Source organism: Aphelocoma coerulescens, chromosome 22 (genome assembly GCF_041296385.1).
Source record: "Aphelocoma coerulescens isolate FSJ_1873_10779 chromosome 22, UR_Acoe_1.0, whole genome shotgun sequence".
Lineage (NCBI taxonomy): Eukaryota > Metazoa > Chordata > Aves > Passeriformes > Corvidae > Aphelocoma > Aphelocoma coerulescens.
In genome coordinates, this window is record NC_091035.1 from 1,349,956 (window position 1) to 1,370,140 (window position 20,185).

At 55.0% G+C, this 20,185-nt stretch overlaps 1 protein-coding gene across 1 annotated transcript in view; it reads left to right on the forward strand.

The window, feature by feature from the left end:
• SNRNP200 (small nuclear ribonucleoprotein U5 subunit 200) overlaps positions 1–20,185 on the forward strand; it is a 61,383-nt gene that overhangs the window by 15,765 nt on the left and 25,433 nt on the right. The window contains exons 13-26 of the mRNA XM_069035339.1: positions 805–960; positions 1,750–1,920; positions 2,752–2,945; positions 4,297–4,420; positions 5,384–5,533; positions 9,196–9,306; positions 10,973–11,104; positions 11,861–12,049; positions 13,285–13,482; positions 14,289–14,441; positions 16,741–16,821; positions 17,448–17,531; positions 18,598–18,704; positions 18,792–18,910. Coding sequence (XP_068891440.1) covers positions 805–960; positions 1,750–1,920; positions 2,752–2,945; positions 4,297–4,420; positions 5,384–5,533; positions 9,196–9,306; positions 10,973–11,104; positions 11,861–12,049; positions 13,285–13,482; positions 14,289–14,441; positions 16,741–16,821; positions 17,448–17,531; positions 18,598–18,704; positions 18,792–18,910 — 1,969 coding nt within the window. The remainder of the gene's footprint in view (positions 1–804; positions 961–1,749; positions 1,921–2,751; positions 2,946–4,296; positions 4,421–5,383; positions 5,534–9,195; positions 9,307–10,972; positions 11,105–11,860; positions 12,050–13,284; positions 13,483–14,288; positions 14,442–16,740; positions 16,822–17,447; positions 17,532–18,597; positions 18,705–18,791; positions 18,911–20,185) is intronic.

Here is a 20,185-nt window from a genome sequence, read left to right on the forward strand (position 1 = left end):
GGCCTTGCAAAGCCAAGCTGGGGTGCCCGGTGCATTGGGGTGCCTGGTTTTGGGGTGCCTGGTGCACTGGAGTGCCCGCTCTGTTGCGGTGCCCAGTTTTAGGGTGCCTGGTGCACTGGGGTTCCCACTCTGTTGCAGTGCCCGGTTTTGGGGTTCCCACTCTGTTGTGGTGCCTAGTTTTGGGGTGCCCCGTTTTGGGGTGCCCGGTGCACTGGGGTTCCTGCTCTGTTGCGGGGCCCGGTTTTGGGGTGCCCGGTGCACTGGGGTTCCCACTCTGTTGCGGTGCCCGGTTTTGGGGTTCCCACTCTGTTGTGGTGCCCAGTTTTGGGGTGCCCGGTGCACTGGGGTTCCCATTCTGTTGCGGTGCCCGGTTTTGGGGTGCCTGGTTTTGGGGTGCCCGGTGCACTGGGGTTCCCGCTCTGTTGCGGGGCCCGGTTTTGGGGTTCCCACTCTGTTGCGGGGCCCGGTTTTGGGGTGCCTTGTGCACTGGGGTTCCCGCTCTGTTGCGGGGCCTGGTTTTGGGGTGCCTTGTGCACTGGGGTTCCCGCTCTGTTGCGGGGCCTGGTTTTAGGGTGCCTTGTGCACTGGGGTTCCTGCTCTGTTGCGGGGCCTGGTTTTGGGGTTCCCGCTCTGTTGCGGTGCCCGGTTTTGGGGTTCCCGCTCTGTTGCGGGGCCCGGTTTTGGGGTGCCCGGTTTTGGGGTTCCCGCTCTGTTGCGGGGCCCGGTTTTGGGGCGCGGCTTTGGGGTGCCCTGTCCCCGGGGCCGGCCGGGCGCCCTGGTGAGCCGCGCGGGCGTTGGCCGCAGGGCGCGGGGAAGACGAACGTGGCGCTGATGTGCATGCTGCGCGAGATCGGCAAGCACATCAACATGGACGGCACCATCAACGTGGACGACTTCAAGATCATCTACATCGCCCCCATGAGGTCCCTGGTGCAGGAGATGGTCGGGAGCTTCGGGAAGGTGAGACGGGCTGGGGTCGGATCCCAGGGAGGTTTGGGGTCGGATCCCAGGGGAGGTTTGGGGTTGGATCCCAGGGGAGGTTTGGGGTCGGATCCCAGGGAGGTTTGGGGTTGGATCCCAGGGGAGGTTTGGGGTCGGATCCCAGGGAGGTTTGGGGTTGGATCCCAGGGAGGTTTGGGGTTGGAACCCAGGGAGATTTGGGGTCAGAACCCAGGGGGGTTTGGGATGAGTGGGATCAGATTCCAGGGAGGTTTGGGCTCATGGAGGGGTTGGGGTTGGGAATGGAGGTGGGGAAGGGGTTGGAGAACAAGGAGAAGAGTCTGGAGAACTCCTGAAGGGCTCAACCTGGAGAAAAGGGGGATCAGGGGTGGGATATGGGGTTGGAGATCGTCCAGGGATGGGATATGGGGTTGGAGAGCGTCCAGGGATGGGATATGGGGTTGGAGAGCGTCCAGGGATGGGATATGGGGTTGGAGAGCGTCCAGGGATGGGATATGGGGTTGGAGAGCGTTCAGGGGTGGGTTATGGGGTTGGAGAGCGTCCAGGGGTGGAGAATTCCTGAGGGAGCTGGGAAAGGGGCCCAGCCTGGAGCAAAGGAAGCTCAGGGGGGACCCTTGTGGCTCTGCACAAGTCCCTGACAGGAGGGGGCAGCCGGGGGTGGGAGGGGATTTTGGGATCTTAGCCCGGGGAACAACCACCAGGACAGGAGGGAAGGGCCTCGAGGCGCGCCAGGAGAGGTTTGAGCGGGATTTTGGGACTCTCCGTGCTCATCCCGCGGGTTTTCCCCAGCGTTTGGCCACCTACGGGATCACGGTGGCCGAGCTGACCGGGGACCACCAGCTGTGCAAGGAGGAGATCAGCGCCACGCAGATCATCGTGTGCACGCCCGAGAAGTGGGACATCATCACCCGCAAGGGCGGCGAGCGCACCTACACCCAACTGGTGCGACTGGTCATACTGGTGAGCGCCCGGGGCTCCTCCACGGGGATCTGGGCTTTGGGCTGGAGGAGCTCAGGTTTGCAGATGTTTTCGTCGAGAAATCAACCCAAAATTGGGGTTTGATGGGATCTTGGGAAGGAATGAGGGTGGGCTGGAATTCCCAGAGGAGCTGTGGCTGCCCCTGGATCCCTGGGAGTGTCCAGGACAGGGTTTGGAGCCACCTGGGACAGCGGGAGGTGTCCCTGAGGGTGGCTCTGGAGGGGATTTAAGGTCCCTTCCCAAGCTAAACCAGTCCAGGATTCCATGTTTAGATGGGATTTGGGGAAGAAATTCCTCCCTGTGAGGGTGGGGAGGGATTGGGAGAGGGACTGGGATAAGGGATGGAGGGACAGGACCCAGGGAACGGCTTCCCAGTGGGAAAGGGGAGATTTAAATGGGATCTTGGGAAGGAATGAGGGTGGGGAGGGGCTGGGCTGGAATTCCCAGAGCAGTTGTGGCTGCCCCTGGATCCCTGGAAGTGCCCAAGGCCGGCTTGGAGCCCCCTGGGACAGCGGGGAAGTGTGGGACCCATGGTGGGACCAGATGAGCTTTGAGGTCCCTCCCAACCCAAACCATTCCAGTATTCCATGTTTAGATGGGATTTGGGGAAGGAATCCTGACTTTTGAGGGTAGGGAGGGGCTGGGCTGGAATTCCCAGAGCAGCTGTGGCATCGCTGGACGTGCCTAAGGCCAGGCTGGACGTGCCCAGGCGTGGTTCCCGTGGTGGGGCCGGATGAACTCTGAGATCCCAGCGGCTCCACGATCCCACAGATCGGCCTCAGGGGTCGCTCCGTGTCCGTTCCCTTTTCCCAGGACGAGATCCACCTCCTCCACGACGACCGCGGGCCCGTGCTGGAGTCGCTGGTGGCCAGGGCCATCCGCAACATCGAGATGACGCAGGAGGACGTGCGGCTGGTGGGGCTCAGCGCCACGCTGCCCAACTACGAGGACGTGGCCACGTTCCTCAGGGTGGACCCGGCCAAGGGGTTGTTCTACTTCGACAACAGGTATTGGGAAAAACGGGAGGAGCTTTTCTAGCTGGATTTCCATCCATCCTTCTGTTCATCCAGCCATCTCTGGATCCATCCAGCCACCCCTGGATCCATCCCTGGATCCATCCATCCATAGATCCATCCCTGGATCCATCCAGCCATCCCTAGATCCATCCATCCATAGATCCATCCCTGGATCCATTCAGCCACCCCTGGATCCATCCCTGGATCCATCCAGCCACCCCTGGATCCATCCATCCCTCCCTGTATCCATCCATGCATCCATCCCTCTGTCTGTCCCATCCATCCCTCCCTGGATCCATCCCATCCCTCCGTCTCTCCATCCCCGTGTCCATCCCATCCCCGTGTCCATCCTCGTGTCCATCCCATCCATCCCTCTGTCCATCCCCGTGTCCATCCCATCCCCATGTCCATCCACGTGTCCATCCCCGTGTCCATCTCCATGTCCATCCCTGTGTCCATCCCCATGTCCATCCCATCCCCGTGTCTATCCCATCCCCGTGTCCATCCTCGTGTCCATCCCATCCATCCTTCTGTCCATCCCCGTGTCCATCCCATCCCCATGTCCATCCCCATGTCCATCTCCGTGTCCATCCCCGTGTCCATCCCCATGTCCATCTCCATGTCCATCCCCGTGTCCATCCCCATGTCCATCCCATCCCCGTGTCCATCCCACCCCTGTGTCCACCCCCGTGTCCATCCCATCCATCCACGCCTTTATTGATCTTTGGGATTGGCTTTTTGAGGGTTTGGGTTTTCCATGGAATCCCAGGGGACGGAACGCGCGGCTTTTCCCTCTTTTCCAGCCCTGGGTGATTGGGAATTGTCCTTTTGGGATCAGGGAATTTCCGTGTCCGCACCGGGATAAATCCCGGATCCTTTCCCGTCCTCAGCGCCGCGTTGGGCTTTGGGGGTTTGGGTTTTCCTTGGAATCGGCGACCACAGCACAAAAAGAATTTCTCCTCTTTTAATGAATTAATGAATTAATGATTAATGATTTATTTTGGGATCTCAGATCCCCAAAAAATAAAACCTTGGACAAGCCAGGGAAACCCTGCTGGAGAAAAAACCCCAAACCAGGCTGCTGCTGCTGCTGCTTCCCAAAATTCCCTTTTTCCTCCCTGAATACCCCCGGAAATTCCACAAATCCCAACAAATCCCAGAACCACCAGAACTCCCGGAAAACCGAGGCGCAGACAAATCCAACTGCTCCAAATAAAACCCCCAGGATGTGACTTTTGAGCTTGGTTTTGTGTTTTTTTTGTTTTTTTTTTTTTTTTCCTGGAGATTTCTCCTCTCATTCCTCATTCCATTTTTTTTTCCCGGATCTTTTGCCCTCTCCCAGTTTCCGGCCCGTGCCCCTGGAGCAGACCTACGTGGGAATCACGGAGAAAAAAGCCATCAAGCGCTTCCAGATCATGAACGAGATCGTCTACGAGAAGATCATGGAGCACGCCGGCAAGAACCAGGTCGGAGGAGGCATTCCCGACCTTCCTTTTCCCTTCATCCTGGAAAAAAATCAGGGATTTTCCCTCTTCCCCCCCCATTTTGAGCTCCGGATGCTCCAGAGAAATTCCTGGCAGGGTTTGGGTTGTTTGTGGATGGAAAATGAGTTTTCCCTCTTTTTTTTCCCGTTTTTTTTTCCCCTGATGGATTGGGAATTCTCCTTTTGGGATGAGGGGGTTTTTGTGTCTGCACTGGGATTAATCCCAATTTTTTCCTGCAGTTTTCCCTCTTTTCCATCTCTGATTCATTGGGAATTCTCCTTTAGGATGAGGGAATTCCTGGATTAATTCCACCTGGGTTAATCCCAGATATTTTCCCGCAGTTTTCCCTCTCCTCCAGCCCCGATTCATTGGGATCTCTCCTTTAGGATGAGGGAATTTCTGGATTAATCCCAGATTTTTTCCCTCAGGTTTCCCTCTTCTCCAGCCCCGATTCATTGGGATCTCTCCTTTAGGATGAGGGAATTTCTGGATTAATCCCAGATTTTTTCCCTCAGGTTTCCCTCTTCTCCAGCCCCGATTCATTGGGAATTCTCCTTTAGGATGAGGGAATTCCTGGATTAATCCCAGATACTTTTCCCTCAGGTTTCCCTCTTCTCCAGCCCTAATTCATTGGGAATTCTCCTTTAGGGATGAGGGAATTCCTGGGTTAATCCCAGACCTTTTCCCGCACTTTTCCCTCTTCTCCAGCCCCGATTCATTGGGAATTCTCCTTTAGGGATGAAGGAATTCCTGGATTAATCCCAGATACTTTCCCCTCAGGTTTCCCTCTTCTCCAGCCCCGATTCATTGGGAATTCTCCTTTAGGGATGAAGCAACTCCCCCGTTTCCCCACCCCTGTCTAACCCCTGGGCCCAGCTGGGCTGGCCATTCCCCCGGAGCCGGAATTCCGGGCTCATCCCGGTTTTCGCCGCGCCCCTGCCGCAGGTGCTGGTGTTCGTGCACTCGCGGAAGGAGACCGGGAAGACGGCGCGGGCCATCCGGGACATGTGCCTGGAGAAGGACACGCTGGGGCTCTTCCTGCGGGAGGGCTCGGCCTCCACCGAGGTGCTGCGGACTGAGGCCGAGCAGTGCAAGGTGAGGGGAAAATCCTGAGGGGATTTGTGTGCAGGGCTTGGTCTGGGGAAAGTGGGGTTATGTGGGGAAATTGGGGAAATCCTGAGGGGATTTGTGTGCAGGGCTTGGTCTGGGGAAAGTGGAGTTATGTGGGGAAAATTGGGGAAAAATTGGGGAAAAATTGGGAAAATTCCTTCAGGGAATTTGTGTGCAGGGCTTGGTCTGCAAGGGAGTTATGTGGGGAAACTGGGGAAATCCTGAGGGGATTTGTGTGCAGGGCTTGGTCTGGGGAAAGTGGAGTTATGTGGGGAAATTGGGGGAAAATTGGGAAAATTCCTTCAGGGAATTTGTGTGCAGGGCTTGGTCTGGGAGAAGGTGGAGTTATGTAGGGAAATTGGGGAAATCCTGAGGGGATTTGTGTGCAGGGCTTGGTCTGGGGAAAGTGGAGTTATGTGGGGGAAATTGGGGAAAAATTGGGAAAATTCCTTCAGGGAATTTGTGTGCAGGGCTTGGTCTGGGGAAAGTGGAGTTATGTGGGGAAATTGGGAAAATTCCTGAGGGGATTTGTGTGCAGGGCTTGGTCTGCAAGGGAGTTATGTGGGGAAATTGGGGAAATCCTGAGGGGATTTGTGTGCAGGGCTTGGTCTGGGGAAAGTGGGGTTATGTGGGGAAAATTGGGGAAAAATTGGGGAAAAATTGGGAAAATTCCTTCAGGGAATTTGTGTGCAGGGCTTGGTCTGGGAGAAGGTGGAGTTATGTAGGGAAATTGGGGAAATCCTGAGGGGATTTGTGTGCAGGGCTTGGTCTGGGGAAAGTGGAGTTATGTGGGGGAAATTGGGGAAAAATTGGGAAAATTCCTTCAGGGAATTTGTGTGCAGGCCTTGGTCTGGGGAAAGTGGAGTTATGTGGGGAAATTGGGAAAATTCCTTCAGGGAATTTGTGTGCAGGCCTTGGTCTGGGGAAAGTGGAGTTATGTGGGGAAATTGGGAAAATTCCTGAGGGGATTTGTGTGCAGGGCTTGGTCTGCAAGGGAGTTATGTGGGGAAATTGGGGAAATCCTGAGGGGATTTGCGTGCAGGGCTTGGTCTGGGGAAAGTGGGGTTATGTGGGGAAAATTGGGGAAAAATTGGGGAAAAATTGGGAAAATTCCTTCAGGGAATTTGTGCGCAGGGCTTGGTCTGGGAGAAGGTGGAGTTATGTGGGGAAATTGGGGAAATCCTGAGGGGATTTGTGCGCAGGGCTTGGTCTGCAAGGGAGTTATGTGGGGAAACTGGGGAAATCCTGAGGGGATTTGTGTGCAGGGCTTGGTCTGGGGAAAGTGGAGTTATGTGGGGAAATTGGGGGAAAATTGGGAAAATTCCTTCAGGGAATTTGTGTGCAGGGCTTGGTCTGGGAGAAGGTGGAGTTATGTAGGGAAATTGGGGAAATCCTGAGGGGATTTGTGTGCAGGGCTTGGTCTGGGGAAAGTGGAGTTATGTGGGGAAATTGGGGAAAAATTGGGAAAATTCCTTCAGGGAATTTGTGTGCAGGGCTTGGTCTGGGGAAAGTGGAGTTATGTGGGGAAATTGGGAAAATTCCTGAGGGGATTTGTGTGCAGGGCTTGGTCTGCAAGGGAGTTATGTGGGGAAATTGGGGAAATCCTGAGGGGATTTGTGTGCAGGGCTTGGTCTGGGGAAAGTGGGGTTATGTGGGGAAAATTGGGGAAAAATTGGGGAAAAATTGGGAAAATTCCTTCAGGGAATTTGTGTGCAGGGCTTGGTCTGGGGAAAGTGGAGTTATGTGGGGGAAATTGGGGAAAAATTGGGAAAATTCCTTCAGGGAATTTGTGTGCAGGCCTTGGTCTGGGGAAAGTGGAGTTATGTGGGGAAATTGGGAAAATTCCTTCAGGGAATTTGTGTGCAGGCCTTGGTCTGGGGAAAGTGGAGTTATGTGGGGAAATTGGGAAAATTCCTGAGGGGATTTGTGTGCAGGGCTTGGTCTGCAAGGGAGTTATGTGGGGAAATTGGGGAAATCCTGAGGGGATTTGTGTGCAGGGCTTGGTCTGGGGAAAGTGGAGTTATGTGGGGAAAATTGGGGAAAAATTGGGGAAAAATTGGGAAAATTCCTTCAGGGAATTTGTGTGCAGGGCTTGGTCTGGGAGAAGGTGGAGTTATGTGGGGAAATTGGGGAAATCCTGAGGGGATTTGTGTGCAGGGCTTGGTCTGCAAGGGAGTTATGTGGGGGAAATTGGGAAAATCCTGAGGGGATTTGTGTGCAGGGCTTGGTCTGCAAGGGAGTTATGTGGGGGAAATTGGGAAAATCCTGAGGGGATTTGTGTGCAGGGCTTGGTCTGGGGAAAGTGGAGTTATGTGGGGAAATTGGGGAAAAATTGGGAAAATTCCTTCAGGGAATTTGTGTGCAGGGCTTGGTCTGGGGAAAGTGGGGTTATGTGGGGAAATTGGGGAAAAATTGGGAAAATTCCTTCAGGGAATTTGTGTGCAGGGCTTGGTCTGGGAGAAGGTGGAGTTATGTGGGGAAATTGGGGAAATCCTGAGGGGATTTGTGTGCAGGGCTTGGTCTGCAAGGGAGTTATGTGGGGAAATTGGGGGAAAATTGGGGAAAATTGGGGAAATTTGGGGAAAAATTGGGGGAAATTTGGGAAAATGCCTTCAGGGAATTTGTGTGCAGGGCTTGGCCTGGGAGAAGGTGGAGTTATGTGGGGAAATTGGGGAAATCCTGAGGGGATTTGTGTGCAGGCCTTGGTCTGGGGAAAGTGGAGTTATGTGGGGAAATTGGGGAAAAATTGGGGAAAAATTGGGAAAATTCCTTCAGGGAATTTGTGTGCAGGGCTTGGTCTGGGGAAAGTGGGGTTATGTGGGGAAATTGGGGAAAAATTGGGAAAATTCCTCCAGGGAATTCATGCCCAGCCCTTTATCCAGTGAAAACCTGGAGCCCCCATTCCCGAGGGATTCAGCGCTGGATGTGGCACTTGGGAGAGGCCTTTTCCAGCCTCTCCAATTCCCTAAATCCATCCTGGGAGCATTCCCAGCTTTTCCCCTGGGCTATCCCTCTTTTCCCTGGGCTGTCCCTCTTTTCCCTGTCTTCCTGGGGTTATTTGGGAAAATTCCATCAGGGAATTTGTGTCCAGCCCTTGATCCAGAGAAAAGGTGGAGTTATGTGGGAAAAAATAGGGAAAAAATAGGGAAAATTTGGGGAAAATTTGGGAAAAAATTGGGAAAAAATTGGGAAATTTGGGAAAAATTTAATAAAAATTGGGAAAATTTGGGAAGAATTTGGGAAAATTTTGGAAAAAATTGGGAAAAATTTGGGGAAATTTGGGAAAATTCCTCCAGAGAGTTGGTGTCCAGCCCTTTATCCAGGGAAAGGGTGCAGTTATGTGGGAAAAAATTTGGGAAAAAATTGGGAAAATTGGGAAAAAATTGGGAAAATTGGGAAAAAATTGGGAAAAAATTGGGAAAATTCCTCCAGGGAATTCATGCCCAGCCCTTTATCCAGTGAAAACCTGGAGCCCCCATTCCCGAGGGACTCAGCGCTGGATGTGGCACCCGGGGACGCTCTCCGAGGCCTTTTCCAGCCTCTCCCATTCCCTAACCCCCACCCTGGGAGCATTCCCAGTTTTTCCCCGGGTCTATCCCGCTTTTCCCTCCCTTCCCGGGGTTACCTGGGCTGTGTTTGTGCCGCAGAACCTGGAGCTGAAGGATCTGCTGCCCTACGGATTCGCCATCCACCACGCCGGCATGACGCGCGTGGACCGGACGCTGGTGGAGGATCTCTTTGCTGACAAGCACATCCAGGTGGGATGGCAATTCCAGAGGCAATTCCCGGCTTTTGATCCTCACAGAACCCCACACCAGCCGTGTTTTTCCGGGGTAAAACCCGGCTTGAGCTCGTCCCGCTCTGCTGCGGAGGCGGCGGGGATTTGCCTGAAGGGTGGGGAGAAAATGGGAGCTGAAAGTGGATTTTCTGGGAATGTTTGAGGGCTGGGATTGGCTGGGAAGGGGAAGTGGGAAAAGGGAATTGGGCACCAGGAAAAGCAGCTTTTTTTGGGATATTTGGGATGAGGAAAAGCTGCTTTTTTTGGGAAATTTGGGATGAGGAAAAGCAGCTTTTTTTGGGAAATTTGGAACCAGGAAAAGCAGCCTTTTTTGGGAATTGGGCACCAGGAAAAGTACCTTTTTTTGGGATATTTGGGATGAGGAAAAGCGGGTTTTTTTGGGATATTTGGGATGAGGAAAAGCAGCTTTTTTGGGGAAATTTGGAACCAGGAAAAGCAGCTTTTTTTGGGAATTAGGCACCAGGAAAAGCAGCTTTTTTGGGGATACTGGCTATCAGGAAAAGTGGCTTTTTTAGGGAATTGGATATCAGGAAAAGCAGCTTTTTTGGGGTATTTGGGATGAGGAAAAGCAGCTTTTTTTGGGAATTGGATATCAGGAAAAGCAGCTTTCCCGGGATATTTACAGCCTGGGAGTTTTGCTGAGTTGGTTTGGAAAGGGGAGCTGGGAAAAGGGAATTAGGAATCAGGAAAAGCAGCTTTTTTTGGGATATTTGGAATGAGGAAAACCAGCTTTTTTTGAGAAATTTGCTGATAAACGGAAGGCAAAGGACTTTCCCAGGAAATTCCAGCCTGGATCCTGCTGTTCTCTGGCCCTTCCTGTGCTCAGCCATCGGGACATTCCCACTCCTCGCCCTTTGTCCCTTCTCCAAAACATTTCCAGCCATTTCCTTCCTTGGGAAGAGCTTTTTGGGTGCATTTTGGAGGTTTCTGGCTGGATTTTGGAGGTTCCTGGCTGGATTTGGAGGTTCCTGGCTGGATTTTGGAGGTTCCTGGTTGGATTTTGGGGGTTCCTGGCTGGATTTGGGGGTGCCTGGTTGGATTTTGGAGGTTCCCAGGTGCATTTTGGGAGTTCCTGGTTGGATTTTGGAGGTTTCTGGCTGGATTTTGGAGGTTCCTGGCTGGATTTTGGAGGTTCCTGGCTGGATTTTGGGGGTTCCCAGGTGGATTTTGGAGCTTCCTGTCTGGATTTGGGGGTTCCTGGTTGGATTTTGGAGGTTCCTGGTTGGATTTTGGAGGTTCCTGGTTGGATTTTGGAGTTCCTGGCTGGATTTTGGAGGTTCCTGGTTGGATTTTGGGGGTTTCTGGCTGGATTTGGGGGTTCCTGGTTGGATTTTGGAGCTTCCTGGGTGGATTTTGGAGCTTCCTGGGTGGATTTTGGAGGTTCCTGGCTGGATTTTGGAGGTTCCTGGTTGGATTTTGGAGGTTCCCAGGTGGATTTTGGAGGTTCCTGGTTGGATTTTGGAGCTTCCTGGGTGGATTTTGGAGGTTCCTGGCTGGATTTTGGAGGTTCCTGGTTGGATTTTGGAGGTTCCCAGGTGGATTTTGGATCTTCCTGGATGGATTTTGGAGCTTCCTGGCTGGATTTTGGAGCTTCCTGGCTGGGTCTGATCCCTGTTTCCCTGCAGGTCCTGGTGTCCACGGCCACGCTGGCCTGGGGTGTGAACCTGCCGGCCCACACGGTCATCATCAAGGGCACCCAGGTGTACAGCCCGGAGAAGGGGCGCTGGACGGAGCTGGGAGCGCTGGACATCCTCCAGGTGGGAACTGGGACGCTCTGGCATCCGGGGCAGGATTTTCCCGTCCTCAAATCCCATCTAAAATCCCATTTTTGGGATTCCTTCGTGCTCATTGCTCTTCCCAGTGCTGTGGGATTGGAGGGGAGGGGGGGAAATTGCTCAGGAATTCCTTGCCCAGACCCATCCCAGATAATTCCTCTGGAATTCCATGCCCAGACCCATCCCAGATAATTCCCCAGGAATTCCATACCCAGCCCCATCCCAGCCAACCCCTCCGGAATTCCACACCCAGCCCCATCCCAGCCAACCCCTCCGGAATTCCACACCCACCCCCATCCCAGCCAATCCCTCTGGAATTCCATACCCAGCCCCATCCCCATCCCAGCCAACCCCTCTGGAATTCCACACCCACCCCCATCCCAGCCAATCCCTCCAGAATTCCATACCCAGCCCCATCCCAGCCAATCCCTCCAGAATTCCATACCCAGCCCCATCCCAGCCAATCCCTCAACAATTCCATACCCACCCCCATCCCAGCCAATCCCTCAACAATTCCACACCCACCCCCATCCCGGCCAATCCCTCCAGAATTCCATACCCAGCCCCATCCCAGCCAATCCCTCAACAATTCCACACCCACCCCCATCCCGGCCAATCCCTCAACAATTCCACACCCACCCCCATCCCAGCCAACCCCTCCGGAATTCCACACCCAGCCCCATCCCAGCCAACCCCTCCGGAATTCCCGGCCCCCCTGACGCGCTGTCCCGCCGGCAGATGCTGGGCCGCGCCGGGAGGCCGCAGTACGACACCAAGGGAGAGGGAATTCTCATCACGTCCCACGGGGAGCTCCAGTACTACCTGTCCCTGCTCAACCAGCAGCTGCCCATCGAGAGCCAGATGGTGGCCAAGCTGCCGGACATGCTCAACGCCGAGGCCGTGCTGGGCAACGTCCAGAACGCCAAGGTGGCCGGGAATTCCCACCTTCCGGAGGGATTTGTGCCCCTGGATCCATCCCTGGTGGAGTTGGGATGGGGTTTGTAGGGATCTGTGCCCATGGATCCATCCCTGAGGGAAATTGGGATGGGGTTTGTAGGGATTTGTGCCCGTGGATCCATCCCTGGTGGAGTTGGGATGGGGTTTGTAGGGATTTGTGCCCCTGGATCCATCCCTGAGGGAGTTGGGATGGGGTTTGTAGGGATCTGTGCCCATGGATCCATCCCTGGTGGAGTTGGGATGGGGTTTGTAGGGATTTGTGCCCCTGGATCCATCCCTGAGGGAAATTGGGATGGGGTTTGTAGGGATTTGTGCCCGTGGATCCATCCCTGGTGGAGTTGGGATGGGGTTTGTAGGGATCTGTGCCCCTGGATCCATCGCTGGTGGAGTTGGGATGGGGTTTGTAGGGATTTGTGCCCCTAGATCCATCCCTGAGGGAGTTGGGATGGGGTTTGTAGGGATCTGTGCCCATGGATCCATCCCTGGTGGAGTTGGGATGGGGTTTGTAGGGATTTGTGCCCCTGGATCCATCCCTGAGGGAAATTGGGATGGGGTTTGTAGGGATTTGTGCCCGTGGATCCGTCCCTGAGGGAGTTGGGATGGGGTTTGTAGGGATTTGTGCCCCTGGATCCATCCCTGAGGGAGTTGGGATGGGGTTTGTAGGGATCTGTGCCCCTGGATCCATCCCTGGGACAATTTGGATGGGATTTTTTAGGGATTTGCTGGCAGGGATTGGGTGGTCGGGATGTTCTTGGAAAAGTTTTTGGTGTGGGAATAGAAATTCAGAGAATTCCAGGCAAAATCAGGGAATTCTTGGAGGGTGGGGGTGTTTGGGGCTTAATTCCAGAATGTTTTCCTGGTGTTGGAGAGGAGCCGGTGTTTGGAAAGGGGAGGTGAGGGAAGGGATGAGGGACAGGGAAAAGCAGCTTTCCTGGGAAATTTGGAACCAGGAAAAGCAGCTTTCCTGGGAAATTAGGGACTGGGAAAAGCAGCTTTTCCGGGAAATTTGGAACCAGGAAAAGCAGCTTTCCAGAGGAATTTGGTACCAGGAAAATCAGCTTTCCTGGGAATCCCAGCTGGATTTTGTTGGGATTCAGCCGGGATCCAGCGGGATTTAACTCCCAGCTCCACTCTGGACCTCCCCCGGTGCTTCCTGGGCTTGCCAGGACATCCCTGGGATGAGCCAGGATTTGGGAATTCCTTAGGATGCGGTGAACTGGCTGGGATACACCTACCTGTACATCCGGATGCTCCGCTCTCCGACGCTCTACGGGATCTCCCACGACGACCTGAAGGCGGATCCGCTCCTGGAGCAGCGGCGCCTCGACCTCGTCCACACCGCGGCCCTGATGCTGGACAAGAACAACCTGGTCAAGTACGACAAGAAAACCGGGAATTTCCAGGTGGGATGGCAAGAAAAGTGGGAATTTCCCGGTGGGATGGTGAGAAAACGGGGGGGAGTTTCTAGGCGGGATGGTGAGAAACTGGGAATTTCCAGCTGGGAGAGTGAGAAAATGGGAATTTCTCAGCGGGATGGGAAAGAAAGCAGGAATTTCCAGGTGGGATGGCAAGAAAATGGGGAATTCCAGGTGGGGTGGAGAGGAAAAGAAACTGGGAATTTTCAGGTGGGAAGGCAAGAAAAGTGGGAATTTCCAGTTGGGATGGGTTATCCCGGCCATTCCCGTGGATTATCCCGGCCATTCCCATGGGTTATCCCGGCCATTCCCGTGGGTTATCCCGGCCGTTCCCATGGTTTATCCCGGCCATTCCTGTGGGTTATCCCGGCCGTTCCCGTGGGTTATCCCGGCCATTCCCGTGGGTTATCCCGGCCGTTCCCGTGGGTTATCCCGGCCGTTCCCGTGGGTTATCCCGGCCATTCCCGTGGGTTATCCCGGCCGTTCCCGTGGTTTATCCCGGCCATTCCTGTGGGTTATCCCGGCCGTTCCCATGGTTTATCCCGGCCATTCCCATGGGTTATCCCGGCCATTCCCGTGGATTATCCCGGCCATTCCCGTGGGTTATCCTGACCATTCCCAGGGTTCCTCCTGACCATTCCCATGGTTCCTCCTGACCATTCCCATGGTTTATCCCGACCATTCCCGCTGTTATCCCCACCATTCCCGTGGTTTATCCCGACCATTCCCAACCATTCCCAACCTCCCGGCTGTTCCGGCTGTTCTCCCGACGGTGCCGGCCGTTGTCGCGGCAGGTGACGGAGCTGGGCCGCATCGCCAGCCATTACTACATCACCAACGAGACGGTGCAGACGTACAACCAACTGCTGAAACCCACCCTGAGCGAGATCGAGCTCTTCCGCGTCTTCTCCCTGTCCTCGGAGTTCCGCAACATCACCGTGCGCGAGGTACGGGCGCAGCGGGAACGGGCGACGGCCGACGGCGGCCAACGTCAAACACCCAACAGCAGGCAACATCCACCACCCAACGTCCACCACCCAACAGCAGCCAACATCCACCACCCAACGTCAAACACCCAACAGCAGCCAACATCCACCACCCAACGTCAAACACCCAACAGCAGCCAACATCCACCACCCAACGTCAAACACCCAACAGCAGCCAACATCCAACAGCCAACGTCAAACACCCAACAGCAGCCAACATCCACCACCCAACGTCAAACACCCAACAGCAGCCACCATCCAACAGCCAACGTCAAACACCCAACAGCAGGCAACATCCACCACCCAACGTCAGACACCCAACATCCACCACCCAACGTCAAACACCCAACAGCAGCCAACATCCAACACCCAACAGCAGGCAACGTCAAACACCCAACGTCAAACACCCAACAGCAGGCAACATCCACCACCCAACGTCAAACACCCAACAACAGCCAACAACAGCCAACATCCAACATACAGAAACACCCAACGTCAAACACCCAACAGCCAACAACAGCCAATGTCAAACACCCAACAACAGCCAGTGTCAAACGTCAGACACCCAACATCCAACACCCAACAACACCCAACGTCAAACACCCAACGTCAAGCACCCAACAACAGCCAGTGTCCAACATCAAACACCCAACATCAAACACCCAACAGCCACCAACCAACACCCAACACTTAACAGTACCCAGCACCCAACATCCATCAATCAACACTCAACAACAGCCAACTCCAACACCTAACAGCCAACAACACCCAACACTCAACATCCAACACCATCCAACAGCCAGCACCCAACATCCAACACCCAACACTCAACATCCAACACCCAACACTCAACATCCAACACCATCCAACAGCCAGCACCCAACATCCAACACCCAACACTCAACATCCAACACCCAACACTCAACATCCAACACCATCCAACAGCCAGCACCCAACATCCAACACCCAACACTCAACATCCAACACTCAACATCCAACACCATCCAACAGCCAGCACCCAACATCCAACACCAACAACACCCAACATCCAACACCCAACACTCAACATCCAGCACCCAACAGCCAACAACATCCAATACCCGACACCAGCAACACCCATCACCCACACCCAACACTCAACGTCCAACACCCATCACCCAACACCCATCTCCAACACCCATCCCCAACACCCAACACCCAACACCCATCACCCAACACCCATCACCCAACACCCAACACCCATCACCCATCACCCAACACCCATCCCCAACACCCAACACCCATCACCCATCACCCATCACCCAACACCCAACACCCATCTCCAATCCCTAATTCCCAATAAAACCTCAGGATACGGATCCAGAATCCCGGGACGTGCGTCCCACCTTTGGGATTGGGCATCCCTAATTCCAGAGTGCGCATCTTGGATTTCAGGAGCCGCATCCGGAATTTTCGGGATGTGCATCCGGAATTCCAGAGCCTGGATCCGGAATTTCGGGATGTGCGTCTGTAATCCGTAAAATTCCAGGATGTGAATCTGTAAAAGTCCAGGATGTGAATCCACAAAAGTTCAGGATGTGACTCTGTAGAAGTTCAGGATGTGCATCCATGAAATTCCAGGATGTGAATCCATGAAATTTCAGGATGTGAATCTGTAAAAGTTCCGGATGTGCATCCATGGAATTTTGGGATGTGAATCCGTAAAAGTTCAGGATGTGCATCCATGGAATTTTGGGATGTGAATCCGTATAAGTTCAGGATGTGCCTCCATGAAATTCCAGGATGTGCATCCATGAAATTCCAGGATGTGAATCTGTAAAAGTTCCAGATGCGAATCCGTAAAAGTCCAGGATGTGCATCCATGAAATTTCAGGATGTGAATCGATTAAAGTTCAGGATGTGAATCCGTAAAATTCCAGGATGTGAATCCGTAAAATTCCAGGATGTGCATCCAGGATTGCCGTTCCTCGGGGGATGCGGAGCCGGTGGCTCCAGTTCCTTTGGGAGCTGCAATTCCCTCCGCCCCACTCCCGGACTCCTCCTGGAGAGGGGAATTTTCCCCTGGAGATCTCCCAGCTCCTTTCCCGACCTCTCCCAGCTCCGTGAGGAGCACCCGGTGTAGGCAGCGAAAGCGTCCGGACGAGATTTTGGAGAGAGGCGGGGGAAAAACCAAGGAAAAGCTGGAATTCCCACCTGCTGTGGGCGCTGCAGAGCTTTTCCAGAGGGATCATCCCGGCCCTCCATCCCTGTTTTCCCTCAGGAGGAGAAGCTGGAGCTGCAGAAGCTGCTGGAGCGAGTGCCCATCCCGGTGAAGGAGAGCATCGAGGAGCCCAGCGCCAAGGTGAGCCCCGCAGGGAATTCCCGGCGGGAATTCTGCTCCCTTCCCTCGCTGGGGTGTCCTGCACGGGGCTGGGAAGCTCGGGGAGAATCCGGGTGCTCCGTGGGCGCAATGGGAGAGGGGAATGGGGTGCCAGGAAAAGCAGATTTTTTGGGAAGGGGGTGCCAGGAAAAGCGGCTTTTTTGGGAATGGGAGTCCAAGAAAAGTGGCTTTTTTGGGAATGGGCTTTTTTGGGAATGGGACTCCAGGAAAAGCGGCTTTTCTGGGAATGGGACTCCAGGAAAAGCGGCTATTTTTGGGAATGGGGCGCCAGGAAAAGTGGATTTTTTGGGGATATTTGGAATGAGGAAAAGCGGATTTTCTGGGAAACTTGGAACCAGGAAAAGCAGCTATCCTGGGATATTGGATAGCAGGAAAAGCAGCTTTTTTTGGGAATTAAGCACCAGGAAAAGCGGCTTTTTTGGGAATGGGGCACCAGGAAAAGTGGCTTTTTGGGAATGGGGTGCCAGGAAAAGTGGCTTTTTTTGGGAATTGGATATCAGGAAAAGCAGCTTTCCTTGGGAATTGAGCATCAGGAAAAGCAGCTTTCCCAGGATATTCCCTGAGAGCCTCTCCGTTGCCATTCCCAGATCAATGTCCTGCTCCAGGCCTTCATCTCGCAGCTGAAGCTCGAGGGCTTCGCCCTCATGGCTGACATGGTCTACGTGACCCAGGTGAGCTGGGAATTCCCTCGGAATTCCACAGGGGAGAATCTGCTTGGTCCACAAAGGGCGGATTTGGAAAGGGGAATCGCCAGCTGCTCCACTCGGGCCACATTCCGGCTGGGCCACGGCCATTCCCACCCTGGAAATGGAGGTTTTGGGGTAAAAATTCCCCTGGGAATTAGAGGTGGGAGCGGTGGGAAGTGCGGATTCCTGCCAGGGTTGGGAGTGGGATCCTCATCGGAGCCTGTGGGGCGAATTTGGGAAGTTGGGAATCGCCAGCGGCTCCACTTGGAGGTGTTTGGGGTGGAAAATCCTAAATTGTCCTTCCGGGCTTCGGAAGGAAAGATGGGAAAAGGTTCAGAATGGCAGGATGGGAGGGGATGGCTTCGGAGCGGGAAAGAGGGGATTGAGGTGGGATTTTGGGGAGGAATTCTCCCTTTTGGGGCTGGGCTGGAATTCCCAGAGCAGCTGTGGCTGCCCCTGGATCCCTGGAAGTGCCCAAGGCCGGCTTGGAGCCCCCTGGGACAGCGGGAAGTGTGGGACCCATGGTGGGACCAGATGAGCTTTGGGGTCTCTCCCAACCCAAACCATTCCAGTATTCCATGTTTAGATGGGATTTGGGGAAGGAATCCTGACTTGAGGGTGGGGAGGGGCTGGGCTGGAATTCCCAGAGGAGCAGCTGTGGCTTCCCCAAGGCCAGGCTTGGATGGGATCCGCTGGACGCTGTGGGGCGGAGCCAGTTGGGATTTCCGGTCATTCCCACCCCAAACCATTCCGGGATTCCACGTGGAGATTGAGATGGGATTTGGGGAAGGAATCCCTGCCTGTGAGGGGCTGGGCTGGAATTCCCAGAGAATCTGGGGCTGCCCCTGGATCCCTGGAAACGCCCAAGGTCGGGCTTGGCTGGGCTCCGCCCGTCACTGTGGGGTGGCACCGCTTGCGGTGACCCCGGTTGGGATTTCCGGTCATTCCCACTCCAAACCTCTCCGGGATGGCACAGGGTGGGGAGGGGGGGATGGTCTGGGAATTTGGGAAGAGCCGGGAGGTGACCACGGAGCCGCTGCCTGTCCCGCAGTCGGCCGGGCGGCTCATGAGGGCCATCTTCGAGATCGTCCTGAACCGCGGCTGGGCCCAGCTCACCGACAAGACCCTCAACCTGTGCAAGATGATCGACAAGCGCATGTGAGTCTGGGACGGGCCTGATCCCCGGGATTCCCGGGATTCCCGGGATTCCCGGGTGTCCCCTGAGCCCCCGGCTCGTCCCCGCAGGTGGCAGTCCATGTGTCCCCTGCGCCAGTTCAAGAAGCTGCCCGAGGAGGTGGTGAAGAAGATCGAGAAGAAGAATTTCCCCTTCGAGCGCCTCTACGACCTCAACCACAACGAGATCGGTGCTGAGACGGGGGGGAAAAATCCCCCAAATGCGGGCTGGGGAGGGGTTTGGGGTCATGGGAAAATCCCCCAAATGCGGGCTGGGGAGGGGTTTGGGGTCATGGGAAAATCCCCCAAATGCGGGCTGGGGAGGGGTTTGGGGTCATGGGAAAATCCCCCAAATGCGGGCTGGGGAGGGGTTTGGGGTCATGGGAAAATCCCTCAAATGCGGGCTGGGGAGGGGTTTGGGGTCATGGGAAAATCCCCCAAATGCGGGCTGGGGAGGGGTTTGGGGTCATGGGAAAATCCCCCAAATGCGGGCTGGGGAGGGGTTTGGGATTGTGGCACAGGGAAATTCCCAAATCCAGGCTGGGGAGGGGTTTGGGGTCATGGGAAAATCCCCCAAATGCGGGTTGGGGAGGGGTTTGGGATTGTGGCACAGGGAAATTCCCAAATCCAGGCTGGGGAGGGGTTTGGGGTCATGGGAAAATCCCCCAAATGCGGGCTGGGGAGGGGTTTGGGATCGTGGCACGGCTTGGACAGAGGGGTTGTGGCTGCCCCTGGATCCCTGGAAGTGCCCAAGGCCGGCTTGGAGCCACCTGGGATAGGGGTGGGAACGGGGTGGGATTTCAGGTCCCTCCCAACCCAAACCATTCCAGGGTTCCTTGGGCTGGTTTAGATGGGATTTTGGGAAGGAATTCCTGGCTGGGAGGGAATTCCCAGAGGGGTTGTGGCCATCCCTGGATCCCTGGGAGTGCCCCAGGCCGGGCTGGAGCGCCCTGGGACAGGGGAAGGCGATTGAAGGTGATTTTGTGGGATGGGATTTAAGGTCCCTTCCACCCCAAACCATTCCAGGACCCTGTGGGCTGCTTCAGATGGGATTTTGGGATGGGATTTTTGACTGTGAGGGTGGCGAGGTTGCCCAGAGGAGAGCTCAGAGCCCCTTGCAGGGCCTGGAGAGGCTCCAGGAGAGCTGGAGAGGGATTGGGATAAGGGATGGAGGGACAGGACACAGGGAACGGCTTCCCAGTGGGAAAGGGGAGATTTAAATGGGATCTTGGGACGGAATGAGGGTGGGGAGGGGCTGGGCTGGAATTCCCAGAGCAGCTGTGGCTGCCCCCGGATCCCTGGAAGCGCCCAAGGCCGGCTTGGAGCCCCCTGGGATAAGGAAAGGTGTCCCTGCTGGAATGGGATGGGATTTAACCTCCTCCCACCCCAAACCATTCCATGATTTCCACGGAGAAGTTGAGGAACCGCTCCAGGTCACCCCTCCAAGGGTCTGGAGAGGCCTCACC